Source organism: Thamnophis elegans, chromosome 16 (assembly GCF_009769535.1).
Source record: "Thamnophis elegans isolate rThaEle1 chromosome 16, rThaEle1.pri, whole genome shotgun sequence".
NCBI lineage: Eukaryota > Metazoa > Chordata > Lepidosauria > Squamata > Colubridae > Thamnophis > Thamnophis elegans.
In genome coordinates, this window is record NC_045556.1 from 18878911 (window position 1) to 18898660 (window position 19750).

At 44.2% G+C, this 19750-nt stretch overlaps 1 protein-coding gene across 1 annotated transcript in view; it reads right to left on the reverse strand.

Moving 5' to 3' along the window:
• Positions 1 to 1405: 1405 nt before the first annotated feature.
• The window catches only part of IGDCC4 (immunoglobulin superfamily DCC subclass member 4), an 80159-nt gene continuing 61814 nt past the window's right edge, over positions 1406 to 19750 (reverse strand). Inside the window, 14 exon segments of the mRNA XM_032233739.1 lie at positions 1406 to 2506; positions 4112 to 4277; positions 7026 to 7151; positions 7153 to 7249; positions 8283 to 8382; positions 8908 to 9045; positions 9823 to 9912; positions 9915 to 9989; positions 12716 to 12843; positions 13428 to 13473; positions 13476 to 13580; positions 13583 to 13606; positions 15006 to 15113; positions 19603 to 19749. Of these exon segments, the coding sequence (XP_032089630.1) occupies positions 2031 to 2506; positions 4112 to 4277; positions 7026 to 7151; positions 7153 to 7249; positions 8283 to 8382; positions 8908 to 9045; positions 9823 to 9912; positions 9915 to 9989; positions 12716 to 12843; positions 13428 to 13473; positions 13476 to 13580; positions 13583 to 13606; positions 15006 to 15113; positions 19603 to 19749 (1826 nt within the window). The 3' untranslated portion in view covers positions 1406 to 2030.

The window sequence follows — 19750 nt, forward strand, 5'->3', positions numbered from 1 at the left end:
ACTTTTCATAACATATCATCTCTGGTTAAGGAGGAACACTGGCCAAAAAGGGAACTATGTCGTGAAAAAAACCTTCCATTCTTTTCTTGACAGAGCTAAGGTACAAACACACATTACCTAGTCACAATCCATCTCTCAGACAGATTCTTCAGGAGACTAATGCACATCTAATGCAAAACGTATCTGCGGCTTGTCCTAGTGTGATTTACACTAGCCACACCTTGCATCAAACCTACAATGCCAGAACATGCTAGCAGGTAGCGGACAAGGTTAATGTATTTTATTGAGTGTTGGTTAACCCTCTAACTATCCTGATGCTAATAGGAAAGGAAATCACATCCAGGCAATTGAGAATATTCCTCTGATTCAATGCCTGAATTCACACAACATGCTAAGCCAAGTTATGCTTTATCCGAAGTCTGCTAACTACCTGGGTTGACAAGCCACAGTCAACTGTAACCTATGATTTATACACCACAAGGATGGGTGGGTCACACAACATGCTTAAGCTACAAAGGAACAAACCGTATTTCTGCCTTGGTGCTTTCTCTCTACATCTAGAGGACTGACATTTTAAAGGGAGCTGAAAGTGGCCTAATGCTCCAAACAGATTTGATAGGTTTTGGAGAGCTGGGAGAGAATATTGTCACAATTATCTTAATCGAAAGATCCTTGCCAAAATACAAATGTATATTATTCTGATGCAAATTTATTTTTTTCACTGTTCGTGATGGACGCTTGGAGATAGATGTGTCTTCTTGTAAAAACAGTGTTGGCAAAAAAAATTGAATTTGGTTTTAGTCCTAGCACCGTGGTGGCGAACCTGTGGCACACTGAGCCATTTCTGAGGGCATGTGAGACGTTACCCTGTTAACTCCAGTGCGCCAGCTGATTTTCTGCCTTGATTTTCAGCCATTTTTTTGACTTCCAGAGGCTTCCCTGAAGCTTCCGGAGGGCAAAAAACTTCCCACGGTTTGCGTGTTGGGGTGTTTTTTGCCCTTTGGAGGCTTCAGGGAAGCCTCCTGAGGCCTCTGGAGGGAGAAAAACAGCCCGATGGGCAACTTGGAAATCCATTTCTGAACTTTTGGTTTCCATGTTGGGCTGTTTTCTCCCTCCGGAGGCTTCAGGAGGCTTCCCTAAAGCCTGGGTATGGTGAAAAACAGCCCAATAGGGCCTGCCAGAAATTTGGGAATGAACTTCTGGGTTGCCCCTTGACTATTCTTCTCCCTCTGGAGGCCTCAGGCGGCTTTCCTGAAGCCTGCGGAGAGCAAAAAGCGGCCCAATGCACAAATGGGAAGTCTGGAGGTTTCAGTGAGGCCTGCACGCATGTGCGTGGGGGGGGGAGGGCATTGCATTATGAATGTGGGCACACTCATGTGCAACCCTAACGCTCCCCATGTTTGGGGAACATGCTCCCCACGCCTCCACAAAAAGTTTAGGCATCACTGTTCTAGGACCTAGAGCAGCAGAACATCTGATGTATTGCTTTCCATCTCTGCTGCATTTCATCCTTTGGAGATGTAGAAGGGTACCTAAAGTCTGTGACACCGTTCAGAAGAGCAGATAAACTCCAGGACCAACCTCTTCATGACGTCTCATGAAACAATCTTCCTCCCAATGCAACTTGTGTGACAGCTGCATCTGGTAGTAAAATGGTATATGCAGTTGGTGCGCTGGAAAGAGGCCTATGGGCCTTATGCTGCCTACTCCTGAGTCTTTGTGAGGCACAACATTAACTCATAATTGGTATGAAGTTCACCAATTCTCAGTAGCCTTTGCAGAGCAGCTGAGGAAGAGAGAGAGCAGACACAATACTTTGTGGGGGGGGGGGGAGATTCTCCTTATAAAATCTTATGGCACTAATATCATTCCCTTCTCAACCACGCTTTATGAGACTATTAGTGCCACAAAGGCCTAATCCTTATAGCTATTCTGCTTCTCTGAGCTCTGCCATGGCCAAGAATGTAATCAAAGCTCTCATCAAAGATGGTGGACACATGCTGCGTTTTCAAACCCAGAAGGCGAATCAATTACATTAGAGAGGCTGCCATGCAGAAGGCCTTGCGGTTGGACTGTGGGAAGAGCATCGCGCAAGGTGGGCCGTGTGTCCACTCCTCCTTTGTGAGATGAGTCAATGCCCCCGCTTCCCATTGCGTCCAAGCTTCCTCCAGTCTGGGGAAGCCCTCCGTCTGCTCCAGTAATTTGATAGCTCTCTGGTGAGCCTCTTTCTTGATCTTCAGCAATGTATCAGGTGCTTCAGGCTCACCTTTGCCATCTCGGTCTTGGGACATAACACTGAGATCTTGCTGAGAGCAGCTGTAAGAAACCTGTTCAGGTAGGTCTTCCATGGGGAATGTTTCTGGCTCACAATCCTCATAGGGAGTCCTTTCCAGGTCCAGCATATGGAGTTGGGAACCACAATCTCGGTTGGAGGCTAAGAAATCCGAATGGACAATGACCTCAGCTTCCAGTTGATTGAGGCTACTGGGTGGGTGCTCCTTTTTCGCTCATTCTTAGGAATAATAATAAAAAAGGATTCTTAGAACTCTAGAAATGGACTTGGCCCCTGAGATCAGCAAAACCCAACCCCCTGTTAGTGCAAGAATCCAAATTTAAGTGAGTAAGAACTGTCAAAGTATCTTCTTCAATTATATGGCAAAATTCAAGAAACCAGTGATCTAACTTAGATTTTTTTGGGATTAATTCATTATGCAGTGACCTTGTAACTTTCAACTTTATAACTCTGATAAGAAAAATTAAGGCATTATGTAGAATCTCTTTTGAGACCTGTAGAACTGTAATTTGCAGTGTAATGGCAGTTTAAAATATACGTAAGAACTGTCAGAGTATGTTCATGAACTGGAATAGGGCTTTAGTAACAAGGTCAGCCAATGGGGACTGTTTGGAAACTGAAACAGTATTTGCTGGAGACAGCTAGGAGCCTGGGTGTGGCTTAGGTTAACTTCTGTGCAAAAGCAGCAGTCTAGTCTGCTGGAACTGAAATTGGAAACTGTTCTCTCCTCTGCTTGTGTGTTTGCTTGTATCTACCATGTTGGAAAAAACCAGCCTTTGGTGTTGTATATTACGTGTTATATTATATATCAAGAGAAGTAATGAATCCTGCTGAATCAGTTACCTCTGTGTGCTTTCTGAATTTGATTGCTGCAACAAACTCTGACAAGAATATATTTCAAGAACGTACCCAGGAAGCTCCAGGCAGACACAGGAGACACAGGGGAAAGATGCTAGGTCACCCAACCTGCTGTTCTTTACAGTTGCTTGGATTGGACCAGCTGTCAAACTCAAAGTCATTGAGGGCCAGCGTCAGGGTTGTGTTTGACCTTGGGGGCCAGGATGGGCATGGCCAGGCTTGGCGTGGCCAGCTCGACGTCATGTCATGTGCTGTTTCAGAGCCAGATCTAAGCACACTGAAGTCCGGATTTGGCCCCCGGGTTTGACACACCTGGATTAGACCATCCATAATTCTTAGCCAGGTGAGCTGTGGCCAGTCTACCTTCAGAATCCTGCTATTCAAACTTACCACCAGGACAGGCTAGGCACTTATTTTGCTACTTTATTTGGTGGGTCATCCCACCAAAATCCAGAGCAGAAACAGCCAAAGTGTGATAAATCCCCAAATCAGTGTGATAAGTGAAGCTCAGCACCTTAAGAGAACTTCACCATCTCCATAGATAGTCTTTTAACGAAGTGGTGGGTCACCTTCCCAATTATAGACAGAAAATGTATCCCCGCTGGGAATACACACTGTGTAAAGGTAAAGGTTTCCCTCGCACATATGTGCTAGTCATTCCTGACTCTAGGGGGCGATGCTCATCTCTGTTTCAAAGCCAAGAGCCTGCGCTTGTCTAAAGACATCTCTGTGGTGATGTGGCCGGCATTACTAAATGCCAAAGGCACACGGAACGCTGTTACTTTCCCACCAAGGTGGTCCCTATTTTCTACTTTATGTGCTTTTGAACTGCTAGGTTGGCAGAAGCTGGGACAAGTCACGGGAGCTCACTTAGTTAACTAGCGCTAGGGATTCAAACTGCGAACTGCCGACCTTCTGATCGACAAGCTCAGCGTCTGAGCCATCACATCCTTTTGATACACACCGTGACAACCTCATAAACCAGCGCTTGCAACAAGAGCTTCTGTCCTCCATTGGAAGCCATCTTCAGTGATCCATTCAAAGCCATGGTGGGTTCTTTTGGAATGGAGACTCCGTAGCCAGCGATGCTGTTTGTCCAGCTGTTCAGTGATTTCTCCCATGGAGGCTGCAGAATCAAAAGAAAAGGCACATTATCTCTAATCTCACACTGGCATTTATCTGCTTAAAGCTGTTTTATTTGCTCTTCCTTCTGATTTTAATTTCACAGTGCTTTACAGGAATTCTCAGCATAATATAAAACAACACGATCACAACTTCATTTTAAAGACAAAGACCTGGATGAACACAAAAAAGGCTTTGGCTAGAAAAACCTACAACACGGCATCTGGAGAGAACCTCTCAAAATAGCATTATATATTTTTTATATTTTCTCTAGTTAACAACAATTGTATTTCTGGAAGATACCAAGGAACATGTTCAGCAGAAGACTTTAAATACACAACTTCATTAGAAAGGAAAGACTGAAATAGGAAGATTCAAGAATTCAGGGTTCAAAGAATTTAGAGTTTCAACGTTAAGCATCTGTATCTTGAATTGGTGGAGAAGAGGTTAAATACTTTGGAAAGTGGTATATAAATTGAGGTATTGTGGCTCCTGGACCAGCAGAAAGTGTGCTGGCTATTTTCTGCCTCCTTTGAAATTCACAAACTTCTTCAAGGATAATGGATAGTAATACAACTGGAAGGTTCGAGGCAGAGGGGTACTGGGACTAAATTGTCCTGTTCAAAAATCATAGAAGCATATATACATGTACAAGGACACGGTGTCTCAATGGCTCAGATGCTGAGCTTGTCGATCAGAAAGGTCGCCAGTTTGGCGGTTCGAATCCCCTAGTGCTGCATATGGAGTGAGCTCCCGTTACTGTCCCAGCTTCTGCCAACCTAGCAGTTCAAAAGCACGTAAAAAGGCAAGTAGAAACTAGGAACCACCTTGGTTGGGAAGGTAACAGCGTTCCGAGCGCCTTTAGCGTTTAGTCCTGCCGGCCACATGACAACGGAGACGTCTTCGGACAGCGCTGCCTCTTTGGCTTTGAAACGGAGATGAGCCCTGCCCCCTAGAGTCAGGAAAGACTAGCACATATGTGCCGGGGGTAACCTTTACCTTATATACGTGTATGAAAAGTCTTCATATATACACTATTTTGTCTGGTTTTACTTTCTGTTTCTTTCCCCTCTTACTGTTAAGGTCCAAAAATAAAGCGATTTTTAAAAAAGAAAGCAGCCACTGAGCAGTGTTGTGTGTGTGTGTGTGTGTGTGTGTATGCACGCATGTGCATGCTTGCATGCTTGTAAATTTAATGAATTTATATGCGCCCAATCCCGAAGGACTCTGGGCGGCTTACAAGATACAGGACTAAGAAGATAAAAAGTAAAAATAAAGAAAGAGAAAAACAAAGTGCAACAAGCAGGACAAACATAAACACACACACACACACCACACAACACAGAGTGATGTCTTAGTAGGTCAACTTTCAGCAGTGTATTTGCTTCCCTCTAGCGGCTACACAAATGCAGGCAGGATTTGCTGCGCTTTAGATTAGTCGGTGTGTGCATTTGTGCTTACAATACATTTGTAATGCTGGACTTGAAGTTATTAGTGGACCTTTTAAATGGGCAAAGGATGGGAGGGTGTTAAAAAGGGGGCGTGGACAATTGAAGGGCAATATAAGTACTCCTTGAATGATAACCATTCGGTTTAGCAACCATCTGAAGTTGTAACAGGCGAAAGTAAAGATTTCCCTTTTCCCAGTCGTGTCTGACACTAGGGGGCAATGCTCATCTCTGTTTCTTAAGCAGAGGAGATTTTCATGGTTATGTGGCCAGCATGCCTATATGCTAAAGGTGCACAGAACACTGTTACTTTCCCTACTGAAGTGGTACCTATTGATCTGCTCACATTTCCATGCTTTTTAAACCGCTAGGTGGGCAGGAGCTGGAGCAAGGAACGGGAACTCAATTGTTGCATGGTGTATGGGTACTGAACCCGGGCTGTTACAATAGCACTGAAAAAAATAAGTGGATTAGAACTGGTCTTCGCATTTTCAACTGTTGCACATCTCCACAGTCAGATAATTAGGAATTTGGGCACTTGACAATTGGCATGTATTTACAACAATCGCAGCATCCTGGGAAGTGTGGTGGCGGCGCCGTGGTTAGAATCAGTGGTGGGATTCAATTTTTTTTACTACCGGTTCTGTGGGCATGGTGTGGCTTGGTGGGGGTGACAGGGGAAGGATACTGCAAAATCCCCATTCCCAGGGAAAGATTCTCCATTTCCACCCCACTCCAGGACAAGGACTACTCTAAAATCTCCATTTCTATCCCACTCCAGGGCAAGGATACTATAAATCTCCATTTCCACCCCACTCTAGAGCAAGGATACTGCAAAATCTCCATTCGCTCCCCACTCCAGGGCAAGGATACCTTAAAATATCCATGTCCACCCCACTCCAGGGCAAGGATACTGTAAAATCTCCATTTCTACCCACTCCAGGGGAAGGATGCTATAAAATTTCCATTTCACCCTACTCCAGGGGAAGGATACTGTAAAATCTACATTCCCTCCCCACCCCACTAACCTGCTTTCTAGCTCCGTTCTCCTGTGCAGGACAACAAAAGAAGACCCAACCAATCAGCTGGTGATCGGGAAGCAGCAAATAGATGGGAGCAGAGCCAGCCAGAGGTGGTATTTGCCGGTTCTCCAAACTACTCAAAATTTCTCCAACTAGTTTGCCAGAACCAGTCAGAACTGGCTGAATCCACCTCTGGTTTAGAATGAAGTATTGGATGCTAATTCACTGCGCCATAAGAAGAATGGGTTCCCATAGAACACCATGAAAGGACCTCGTCCATACCTTTATTGGGATGTGGCCCACACTGTCCTCCAATGGATGACCACGGGCTTCAGTCAGTTCTGCACATCGCTCGAGGTGAGGAACCCCGTCAGAAATGGGAGCCATGAGGGACTCCATTTCGCTGGGAAGTGGAAGGGATTACTGAGAGGGGTGCTGCTTGTCGGCTCCGGTGGTGGTACATGTGGCTTCCTGAAGCTTGGGAATCCAAACCAGGCATCGATTTCCTACAGAAAAGAATGAGACAATTATTGTTCACCAAGGACAGCTCCCATAGACCCTGGTCCCAGGCTGATCACAAGCTTCATGATCTTAGTAGCAAATGCTGCTCCGAATTGACGTTATATTTTTTTGCTCAAGAATGGTGGAGATTTGTTATGTAGTTTTTGTGCAGTTTTGTTTATTCATATTTGATGGTTTGCTTGTATTGAGTTTTCATTGTAACCTCTAATCCTCTCTCCAATCTGGTGGCCTTAAACAGTGGTGGGATTCAAACATTTTTTATGCTGGTTCTGTGGGCATGGCTTGGTGGGTGTGGCAGGGGAAGGATACTGTAAAATCTCCAACTCCTTCCCCACTCCAGGGGAAGGATACCGCAAACTCCCATTCCCTCCCACTCCTGGGGGGAAGGATATTGCAAACTCCCCATTCCCTCCCGATCAGCTGGGACTCGAGAGGCAGAGAATAGATGGGGGTTGGGGCCAGCCAGAGATGGTATTACTGTTCTCCGAACTACTCGAAATTTCCACTATTGCTTTCTCCAGAATGGTCAGAACCTGCTGAATACCACATCTGCCTTATACCTCCTTGCATAATAGCTACCTTCATACAGAATAACAGAGTTGGAAGGGGCCTTGGATGTCTATAGTCCAACCCCCTGGCTGCCCAGTCTCTCTTGAAAGCCTCCAGTGATGGAAAACCCACAACTTCTGGAGGCAAGCGTTCCACTGATTGTTCTCACTGTCGGGAAATTTCTCCTTAGTTCTAGGTTGGAACTAAGTTGGTAAATCAAGGCAAATCATTTCCTTGTCTTCAAGGAAAAAACAAACAACCCCAACCGCCTTTTGAAAAGCACCTTTGGGACACGACAGAGTCCAGTTTCTGCTTGGTTGCCTTGTTTTCACAGGGGCCCAACATGCATCAATTCCACACTTCCCAACTCTTTGACAACATTCACCCATTGAACACAGGCAGAAGTCAAACGGGGCAGAGAAGACAGACAAATGGGCTCAACACATTGGAATGACATCGACACAAGACTTACTTAGGTAATTGTTGCGAAAGCTGACACAAGCACAGAAGACGATGCAGAGGAGGCAGATGGCCAACTGTGACGCCGGGATAGAATGAACTAAGATATCTGCAGGTGAAGGACAAAGAAGAACATCGAAGCAGAGAGGAAGACTTCCTACTTTCCTTCTAACAACCATCCCGGAAGGTAGGCTGGGAAGAGAGAGGGGGGGGGGAGGACTGGTCCAAACCTTCCCCATGAACTTCTGTTGCTGAGGAAGGACCTGATCCTGAATCCCCATGATGTCAATTCCATGTCAAGATATACCACAAAGATTCTCTAAAGTGTTAAACTTCTCTTCTCTTGTTATTTGTAATTTTCTTCTCTTCTATTCTACTGTTATTTTTTAATTTTCTTCTCTTTTAGTTATTTTGTAATTTTCTTTTCTTCTATTCTATTGTTATTTTGTAATTTTGTTCTAGTCTTGTCTTGTCTCGTCTCCTCTTTTCTACTGTTATTTGTACTTCTATTCTACTCTACTGTTATTTTGTAATTTTCTTCTCCTCTTCCCATTCCCTTCCTATTCCTATTCCACCCCACCCATCCCTGCCCATCCTCCTTTTTAAGGTGGCAAAAGGAACCAACAGCAGTTACCTGTGAATCCCTCTGGTAAGGTCTGCACATCCTTCACACTAGAATATGGTCCCGATCCTACAACCGTCTTGGCTCCCACCTTGAAGAAATATCTGGTGTCGCTCTCCAACCCGTCAACTTCAGCGCTGAAGGTACTGCCTGAAAGAGAGAATTCTGGATGTGGTATCAGATTCCAATATTCCAGCCCCAAAGGTTGCAGCAAGTTGAAGCTGCTTTCTTCTTGCCCAGATGATCCATGCTCCCCAATGATGTACACATGGAGGAGCTCAAAAAGTGATGCCCATAAAAAAACAAAATAACAGAGTTGGAAGGGACTTTGGAGGTCTTCTAGTCCAACCTCCTGCTCAAGCAGGAGACCCTATGCCATTCCAGACAAACGGTTGTCCAATCTCTTCTTGTAAGTCTCCAGTGTTGGAGCACCGACAACTTCTGAAGGCAAGTTGTTCCACTGATTAATTGTTCTCACTATCAGAAAATTTCTCCTTAGTTCTAGGTTGCTTCTCTCCTTCATTGATTTCCATCCATTACTTCTTGTCCTTCCCTCAAGCGGTTTAGAAAATAGGTTGACCCCTTCTTGTTTGTGGCAGCCCCTGAGATATTGGAACACTGCTATCATGACTCCCCTCCTCCTTCTTTTCATTAAACTAGACATACCCAGTCCCTGCAACCGTTCTTCATATGTTTTAGCCTTCAGCCTCCTAATCATCCTTGTTGCTAGGGTTGGCTGGGGAATTCTTGGAGTTAAAGTCTACATGTCATGCTACCATCATCTCACCCCTACTCCTACTTTTCATTGAACTTAAAAAAAAGTGAACTTTGATTGCAGGATGATGGCCAACATCTTGAATTTTGGACACCCCTTCCCTTTGCAGACAACTCTGGCTGTTTCTATGCATTTGCAGACCTAGGGCTCACCCTCTTTGGTCAACGTGTCCACATCTCCCGGCTGGGTGCAGTTGGCATTGTAGAGGATGACATATTCCACAATGATGCCATTCGGTTCCAAGGGGGACACCAGTGAATCTGGACCGCGTATGGGTTGATGGGATGCAATTGCAGGTCAGAAGGGGGAGTGGAGGGTCCTGCAGGAAAACAGCAGAGGCAGCAGGAGACAGAAAGCAAGCATAAGGTGATCTGGAAGAGCCTCTGAAATTCTTCTCCCGCACCCAGGTTCCCTGATTAGTCAAGTCAAATCAAATCCAGTCCCAAGCCCAGATATAAACAAAGATAAAATAAAAGTACTTTATCCATACCTACCTACCTACCTACCTACCTACCTACACCTATATCTTCTTGTCTATCTATTCATCCACCCACCCACCCACCTCCATGTACCACCCACCTACCCACATATCCATCCGTCTGTCCATCCATATCTATCTATCTATCATCTATCTACTATCTATCTATCTATCTATCTATCTATCTATCTATCTATCTTCATCATCATCATGTCATCTATAGCTATCCTCCATCCATCCATCCATCTGTCCACCCCCCGCCCACATATCCATCCATCCGTCCGTCCATCCACCCACCCACACATCCATCCATCCATCCATCCATCCATCCATCCATCCATCCATCCATCCATCCATCCATATCTATCTATCTATCTATCTATCTATCTATCTATCTATCTATCTATCTATCTATCTATCTATCTATCTATCTATCATCCATCCATCCATCCATCCATCCATCCATCCATATCTATCTATCTATCTATCTATCTATCTATCTATCTATCTATCTCTCTATCTATCTATCTATCTATCTATCTATCTATCTATCTACTGTATACTCAAGTATAAGCCTAGTTTTTCAGCCCACTTTTTGAGCTGAAAAAAGCCGCCTCGCTTATACTCGAGTCAGTGAAAAATTTGCCCAAAATGGAGGAGAAAAAGGGGCGGGGCCATGCCGCTGGGTGACGCGTGAATGGCCCAGCGCCCCTGAGTTTCCCCTCCCTCTGTGTCAGTTTGCCGCGCAGCATGCACCGCACCATCCCCCCTCCTCACATTCTAATGTATGCAGGGCTATCTTACGATTCCCCTTCCTCCCCCTCCTGCCGCTCTGCAACGATGTCCCACCTCCTCCTTGTTATGGCAAGCAGCCACATAGCGATGTCCCACCTCCTCTGGTACAGTTATCCAATGATAGGAATCACTGTGCCGTGTGTCATAGGAGGCAGGCATCATCATCACAGCGGGACATCAGCATCATGAGGTGAGTGAAGTATTTCATTGAATACACCGGTATTGTGTGATAATAATTTGTTATGCAGAGCAAATTTTTACAATGGCTACTGTATATTTAATGGGCACAGGCAGGCTGTATATGTTATTCAATGGGCAATGGCATTATTGGTATCTATTTTATTTTTGAAATTTTCGGTAGCTGCTGCATTTCCCACCCTAGGCTTATACTCGAGTCAATAACTTTTCCAGTTTTTGGTGGTAAAATTAGGTGCCTCGGCTTATATTCGGGTCGGCCTATACTCGAGTATATACGGTATCTATCTATCTATCCATCCATCCATCCATCCATCCATCCATCCATCCATCCATCCCTCTATCTATCTATCTATCTATCTATCATGTCATCTATAGCTATCATCCATCCATACACCCACCCACCCACATATCCATCCATCCATCCATCCATCCATCCACCCACCACTCAACCATTCATCCATCAATTTATCTATCCATCCATCCATTCGTCTGTCTATCATTTACCTATCAGCTGTCTAAATAAATAAAAACTACCATCCCCATAGATTTGCTTGCAATCTCCTTTTTGGAGTTGACAATTCTTGGAGATGAAGGCTAGGAATGGGGACTTTTTGGTAGTGGCTCCCTGATAGCAAAGAAAAAAATGCAACTGAAACAAAAATTGTCAAAAAAAATGCAAATGAAGAAGTTTAAAACTTGGGGAAATGTATTTTTCACCCAACATCTATATATTAGTAATCTTCTATTCAGGGGCATCTATGGAGAGAGAGAGAGAGAGTGTGGTGTGTGCGCGTGGTGTGTGTGTGTGTGTGGTGTGAGAGAGAGAGAGAGAGAGAGAGAGAGAGAGACACACACACCACAAGATGGAACATGAAAAGAGTAGGGCTCTGATTGCACAGTTGCAGCTTTTGATGCTAAGTTAAAAAAATTGAGAGCTTCTTTTCCTTCATTTGGAGAGAATATTTAAAAATCTGCTCAAGCTCTCTTTTTTTATTGCTCCAATTGTAACAGGTTTTATCTGTACTAGCAACTACTGTGGTATTTGGATATAGAAACTTTCATATAAACTTGTTGCAATGGGTAACTATAGAAATAATAAAATAAAAATTGAAGTAAATAAAATAATACAATAATACAATTAAAAACATAATAAAATGAAAATAAATAAATAAATAAATGTAACAAATAATAAAATAAATAATAAAAATATAAATGAAATATAAAATGAAATAATAAATGAAATAATGAATAATAATGAAATAATTAATTAAAATAAATGAAATAATAAATTAAATAAATGAAATAATAAATAAATGAAATAATGAAATTAATGATGAAATTAAATAATGAAATGAAATAAATAATAAATGAAATAAATAATAAAATGAATAAAATAAATAATAAAATGAATAAATAATAAAAATGAAATAAAATAATACATAAAATAAAATAAATAAATCTAGAAACTTCTGGGTTTTTTTAAAAAAGAACTCCTTTTCTGCTGTACTAAGATTAAGATCCTCCTTTGCATTCCCATCCCATTGTCAGGTAACACTTCATGCTTCTATGCTTACTGTCTGGGAGAGTGAAACACTCCACCACATTTCCAAAGGGACTGTCCATTCCGACTCCATTGGACTGCACCGCAAACTCGTATCTTGTGAATGGTTTCAGTCCGCTGATAAGAACATCCTCTTTAGAGCTATGGAGAAGAATAAGAAGAAAATTCCCACAAGAGATGAACCCAGATCACACAAACAGCCTCCTTCAAGACAGGCATGATTTTGGCAGCCTTTGAATGGTAGAATCATAGAATGATAGAAATGTAGGGCTGGAAGGAACATGGAATCACAGGGCTGGAAGGGACCTTGGGAGGTCTTCTAGTCCAACCCCCTTGCCCATGCAGGAGACACCTACACAAATCTCAAAACAGCTCAGAAAATTCAATACTGTAATATAAAGGCAATTGGACTTTGGTTTCTTCAGAGCTTCTTGATGAGAAGCGAAATGTTTTCAAGGAAAAACGAAGCCCAACTACCTTTTGGAAAAAGCACCTTTGTGGCAACCATGATATGAATGACTGAGAATCTCACAGACCTGTAATAGGAAGGAGAAAACATAAATGCTCCTCACTAGATGATCTGAATGGTTCCAATAAGAAAAAAAAACCTCTGGTTTTAATTCTTTGGTAAGAAAGCCCCCACATTAATTCTTCTCCACACACATGCTCCATGGCTTCATTTGCGCAATGCATCATGAGCCTTGCGACAACACGGACTCTCCTACCTTGTGTAATACATCACAAGCGAGGCATTCTTTAACCCCCAAGGCTGAATCGCACCGTGTAGTTGACGATCTTCACGGTGGTGAAGTTGGGCTTCTTCCAACGCAGCCAAATCGCCGTGGAACTATTGGCGACGTGGAGATGCCCAGGAGGTGGTGGGGACCTTTATGAACTGGAAGATCTGAGAAGATCGCCACGGAAAAGGAGGAGAGGGAAGAGGAAGGGAAGGAGAAGGATGAGGAGAAGGGGAAAAGAAGGGGAAAGCAAAGAGGAAGGAGGAAGAGGGGGAGGAGGGGAAGGGGAAGAAGGGAAAGAAAAGAGGAGGAAGAGCAGGAGGAGGAGGAATAAGATGCAGAGAAGAAGGGAAAGAGAAGAGGAGGAGAAGAGAAGAAGAAGAAGAAGGAGGAAGAAGAAGAAGGGAAGGGGAAAGAAGAAGAGGAGGAGGAGCAGGAGAGGAGAGAAGAAGAGAGGAGGTGAGGAGGAAGAAGAAGAAGAAGAGGAAGAAGAAGAAGAAGAAGAGAGGAAAGAAGAAGAGGAGGAAAGAAGAAGGGAAGGGGAAAGAAGAAGGAGGAAGAGCAGGAGGAGGAGAAGAAGAGGAGGAGGAGGAGGAAGAAGAAGATAAGAGACGAAGGGAAAGAAGACGAGAGAAGAAGTAGAAGAAGAAGAAAGAAGAAAAGAAGAAGAAAAGAAGAAGAAGAAGAAGAAGAAGAGGAGGAAGAAGGGGAAGGGGAAAGAAGAAGAAGAGGAGGAGGAAGAAGAGAAGAAGAGAAAAGGAAGAGAAAGTAGGAGGAGGAGCAGCAGCAGGAGGAGGAGAGGAAGAGAAAAGAAGAAAGAAAAGAATGAAGGAAAGAAAGAAAAGAAAGAGAAGAAAGAAAGAAAAAAGAATGAAATTAATCTGGAGTTATGAATACAGGTGGAAGGACTCATATCAGTTTACAGCCATTGCTTCCATGGCTAGGTTTCCTGTCCTGGGGCTCTTACACATCAAATGCTCCATTGATTCTTTGGAGTTCAGACAAACACATGGTGAGAATTCTCACCCAACAGAAGCGTCAAGAGAACAAGCATTTCCACCTACAAAATAGTGGCCATGTGGTCTCAGGCAATCATAAAGTACCTATTTTCAGAACGCTCAAGTGTGCTAAACGAGCTAATCCAAAGACCTAACTACAGGTCATCCTCGACTTACAACTGCTCACTTAATGACCATTCAAAGTTACAACGCATTGAAAAAATGTGACTGATGACCACCTTTCACACTTAATGACCGCTGCAGCATCCCCGGGCTCATGTGTCCCCCTTTTTGCACTTTCTGACGAGCAAAGTCAATGGGGAAGTCCAGATTCACTTAACGACCCATGGGACTCATTGAAGAACTGCAGCGATTCATTTAATGAAGAGAAAAAGTCGAAAAGGGGCAAAACTCACTTAACAAATTTCTCTCATCTAGCAACATGGGGCTCATTTGTGGTCGTAAGTTGAGGATTATTTCTAATAACATCACTTTTTGAGTAGGTTACCCTTATCTTTGAAGCAGTTGCAAAAAGTTTTTCAATTCAACCTTGAAGAAAGACACCTACCAGCTGCGGTGACAGGCGCTCGCTCCGTCTTGCCCTTCCACACGGCTGCGTATCCCTCTTCATGCTTGTTGAAAGCCATCAGCCTGATTTCATAAAGCTGTCCAGGAACTGGACGGAGTAAAACAGAGATAAGCGATTCACTGAACAAAATGCCAAAAGAGGCAAAAGCCAGCAAAAAAAATAGTTTAGCTGAACTCTGGCATTCTTCTAGTTAGAAATTATTTTTTTCCCATGCTTTATTTATTTTATTATATTGCTTTCTTTCCATTTCCATCAAAGAGCATGATCTGGGTACAATTATTTAAACAGTCATAATCCACATATTTGTTATTATATCGTCAGGTAGGGAACCTGCGGAGATTGGGGAAGGCCCCCTTCCCTCGCATACATGGCTGAGACCCGAAGGCCAGCTGGCTGGTGGGAGGTACGTATGTGGGCATGCATGGTGGAACTGGGGCAGGCCGACAGGTGGCACACAGAGAGGTTCGCCATCATGGCTTTAGAGCAACATTTCTCAACCCTGTGAACTTTAAGATGGGTGGACTTCAGTTCCCAGGCTTCTCCAGCCAGTCATGTTGTATTTGGAGCAATTTGGATTTATTGGATTTATTTCATTTATATGCCGCCGCTTTTCCCCGAAGGGACTCAGGGCGGCTCACAGTTCAGTCAGGGAAGGGGGTACAGACAGGGGGATAAAAAGATGAGACATAACAATACAAAATTTAAAAACACACAACAACCATACCATTTGAGAAGGGGGCGAAACTCTTTAGCCCCAGGCCTGTCAGAACAGCCAGGTTTAAGGGCTTTGCGGAAGGCCTGGAGGGTGGTGAGGGTTCGAATCTCCACGGGAGCTCGTTCCAGAGGGTCGGAGCAGCCACAGAGAAGGCTCTCCTCCGGGTAGTCGCCAGTCGGCATTGGCCGGCGGATGGAATTCGGAGGAGGCCCAATCTGTGGGATCTGATCGGTCTATTGGAGGTAATTGGCAGCAGGCGGTCTCTCAAGTACCCAGGTCCAATACCATGAAGGGCTTTATAAGTGATGACTAGCCCTTGAATTTGGAGCATACTTTTGGAATGTTGGGACATTCTGGCTGGGGAATTCTGGAGTTGAAATTTAACTTAAAGTCCCCAAGGCTGAGAACACTATTATCAAAGCAATGACCAGAACTGAACAGGCGCCTAAAATACAATACAGTAGCAGAGTTGGAAGGGACCTTGGAGGTCTTCTAGTCCAACCCCCTGCCTAGGCAGGAAACCCAATACTGTTTCAGATAAATGGCTATCCAACATCTTCTAACAGACTTTCAATGTTGAAGCATTCACAATTTCTGGAGGCAACTTCTGTTCCACTGATTAATTGTTCTAACTGTCAGGAAATTTCTCTTTAGTTCTAGGTTTCTGCTCTCCTTGATTAGTTTCCACCCATTGCTTCTTGTCCTACCCTCAGGGGCTTTGGAGAATAGTTTGACTCCCTCTTCTTTCTGGCAACTCCTGAGATATTGGAAGACTGCTAACATGTCTCCCTAGTCCTTCTTTTATTAAACTAGACATACCCATTTCCTGCAAGTGTTCTTCATATGTTTTAGTCTCCAGTCCCCTAATCATGTTTGTTGCTCTTCTCTGCACTCTTTCTAGAGTCTCCTCATCCTTTTTACATAGTGACGACCAAAACTGAATGCAGGATTCCAAGTGTGGCCTTGCCAAGGCATTATAAAGTGGTATTAACACTTCACATGATTTTGATTCTATCCCTTTGTTTATGTAGCCTAGAACTGTGTTGGTTTTTTGGCAGCTGCCGCACACGGCTGGCTCATATTTAAATGGTTGTCCACTAGGACTCCAAGATCCCTCACAGTTACTACTGTTGAGGAAGGTACCACCTTTTTCTTGCCTAAATGTAGAACCTTACTCTTTTCACCATTGAATTTCATTTTATTAGAAATCCACCAGACTAACCAGGAAAAGGCAGATGCTGGTGGAACTTTCGTTGCTCTTGTTTGAACCTCAATGGTTCAACATTTGGTGTTCCCTAATTGTGGGTCAATGGTGCAAAAGGCCATGCCAACTCCCCTCCGAAAGCAGACCCGAAGTAGGTCATTGAAACGGCTGAATTGCCTGCTGCCAATGTAGAAATGGGGCAAACTTTCTTTCTTTTCCTTTTTTACTTTCTTAATCCAATTAAATATTGCACGAGGCCGGTGCACCGCTGCAGGCTGCCCAAAGCAACCCCCCCATCCCCCAGGCCAGTTCAAAAGGAGCTTGGCAAGGGTGGGAGAATCCGGCAACTGCCAACTCTGGCCAATTCTGCAATGGACAGCCAAAAGACAGGCTGTTTCTGCCTTTGGCTGGCTCTTTCCTTCTCTCTTTTTCACTGCCTTGTTGAAAGATATTTTTTAAACACTGTCCCATAACCCGATTCCCCCTTTATTTCCTCTCTCTTTTTCTCTCTCTTTCTCTCTCCCTCTCTCATTCTTTCTCTCTTTCTCTCTCATTCTCCCTCCCTCCCTCCCTCTCTCTCATTCTCTCTCCCTCCCTCCCCCTCTCTCTTTCTCTCTCATTCTCTCTCCCTCTCCCTCTCCCTCTCTTCTCTCTCATTCTCCCTCGCTCTCTCTCTTATCTCTCTTCCTCCCTCCCTCTCTCTCTTCTCTCTCATTCTCTCATTCTCTCCCCTTCTCTCTCTTTACGGATCTACTTATTTGGAATTGCTGGAATGGCTGAGAGTTTCCAAATAGAAGAAAATGACACAATTCTCTCTTGGAGCACCTGGCCACTTGTTCCCAAATGATCCATCCCCTCTACTGCCTCCTCATTAGCTTCCCAATGGAGCCTCGTTAATTAAGGATGGGTCTATTCACTGCCTGTGGTTCGAGGGAGCCAGCTCTTGTTCAGTTCCACAAAGCAGCCTGCAAATGCCCTCTTTGAGCACTGCCAATGTTATCCCTCTTGCTTGGACTATATTGCGGCGGGAGTGACGGGGGCGAGGGGGGTGAGGGCAGGCGGCTGGCTTCCAGCTCGCCTTCCGCACCAGGGGAAAAAAAAGCACAAGATGGAGGAGAAGGATCAAAAGGCCCAGCCGCATTTGCATCTGGAAGAGGAATCGCATTTAAACAGCCCTTCTCTGTTAGCTCTGCGGATCCCTGAGGGGTTTTTGTGGGCTCTAAAATAAGGTTGGCAGCCCCAGAAACAGAAGGACAAAGGGAGAAACAGGGGAGGTGCTTTTGGGGGGAGCGCAGGGAGGGAGATCCAGAACTGGCCAAAGGGTTAATTAAAAGGGTAAATCCTAAGTTTCTTCCCCCCATGCAAGGGATAAAACATGTGGCCTGACATCATGATGAAAATCCCACCCTTTGGGTCCCTAAAGGTGCTTGCTTCCTTATTTATTTATTTATTTATTTATTTATTATTTATTTATTTATTTATTTTTATTCATTCATTCATTCATTCATAGTGCGGAGAAGAGCAACTAGAATCTACCTACCTACCTTTCATCTATCATCTACCTATCCATCCATCCATCCATCCATCCATCGATCTATCATCTATCAGTTTTGTTTTCTGTCTGTCTGTCTGGTCTGTCTGTCTGTCTGTCTGTCTATCTATCTATCTATCTATCTATCTATCTATCTATCTATCTATCTATCATACCTATTTATACAAAGTATAGAGAAAAGCAACTAGAATGATTAAAGGCCTGGAAACTAAAACACATGAAGAACGGTTGCAGTATTTGGGTTTTGATGGTCTAGAGAAAAGAAGGACTGGGGAGGACCTGATAGCAGTGTTCCAATATTGAGGGCTGCCACAAAGAGGAGGGGGAACCTATTTCCAAAGCACCAGAAGGCAGGACAAGAAAAGCAATGGATGGAAACTAATGAAGGAGAGAAGCAATCTGGAATTAAGGAGAAGCTTCCTATCAGTGAGAAACAATTAACCAATGGAACAGAAGTTTCCTTCAGAAGTTGTAGGTGCTTCATCAATGTAGGTTTTTAAAGAAAAAACTGGATACCACCTATCTGAAATGGTCTAGGGCTGTGATAGCAAGCCTATGTCACACGAGCCAGAGGTGGCAAGCAAAGCCCGCTCTGTGGGTGCTGTCACAGGGGGTCCATCGCATACCGTGCACCAGTCCAGCTACCCAGAGTGCATGTGTGTGACAGAGCCCGGAAGAGCAGCTGGCCCGCCGTGCATGTCGCTCTCTTCCGTGTTCTGGCACTCTGGCGCATACACATGCTCCACTTGGCACTCCTTGCCAAAAAGGATAGCCATCACTGGTCTAGGGGCTCCTGCTTGAGCAGGTGTGGACTAGAAGAACCTCCAAGGTCCCTTCCAATTCTATTCTGGATCTGGCAAGAAAGTCATAAAATGGAGCAAAAACCTCCTTCCCACATTTCTCACACATACATTCTCAGAAACATACATTCTCGGCTCGATTGCGGCCGGAGGTCAAGGATAACCTTGACGTATATAGCATGGATTTCTTCTCCCCATAAACGGAGCAAAACAGATCAATCCGAAAATGACCAGGTTCATTTGGATCCCTGTTTTCAGTGAAAGCTCCATCCACCCTAGTAGAGCATCCTTCCGAAAAGCTTTACCTAGATGTCTCAGTTCATGCTGCTTCACTTTCTTCTTCAGTTTTATGGGTCCAATGTCCCGAAGACTCTTCCCTGGGCCTTCCGAAGGGGTCTCCATGCTGGACTCCTCAGAAGGTATTTCTCGGTAGTACAGCTTGTAGCCTGAATT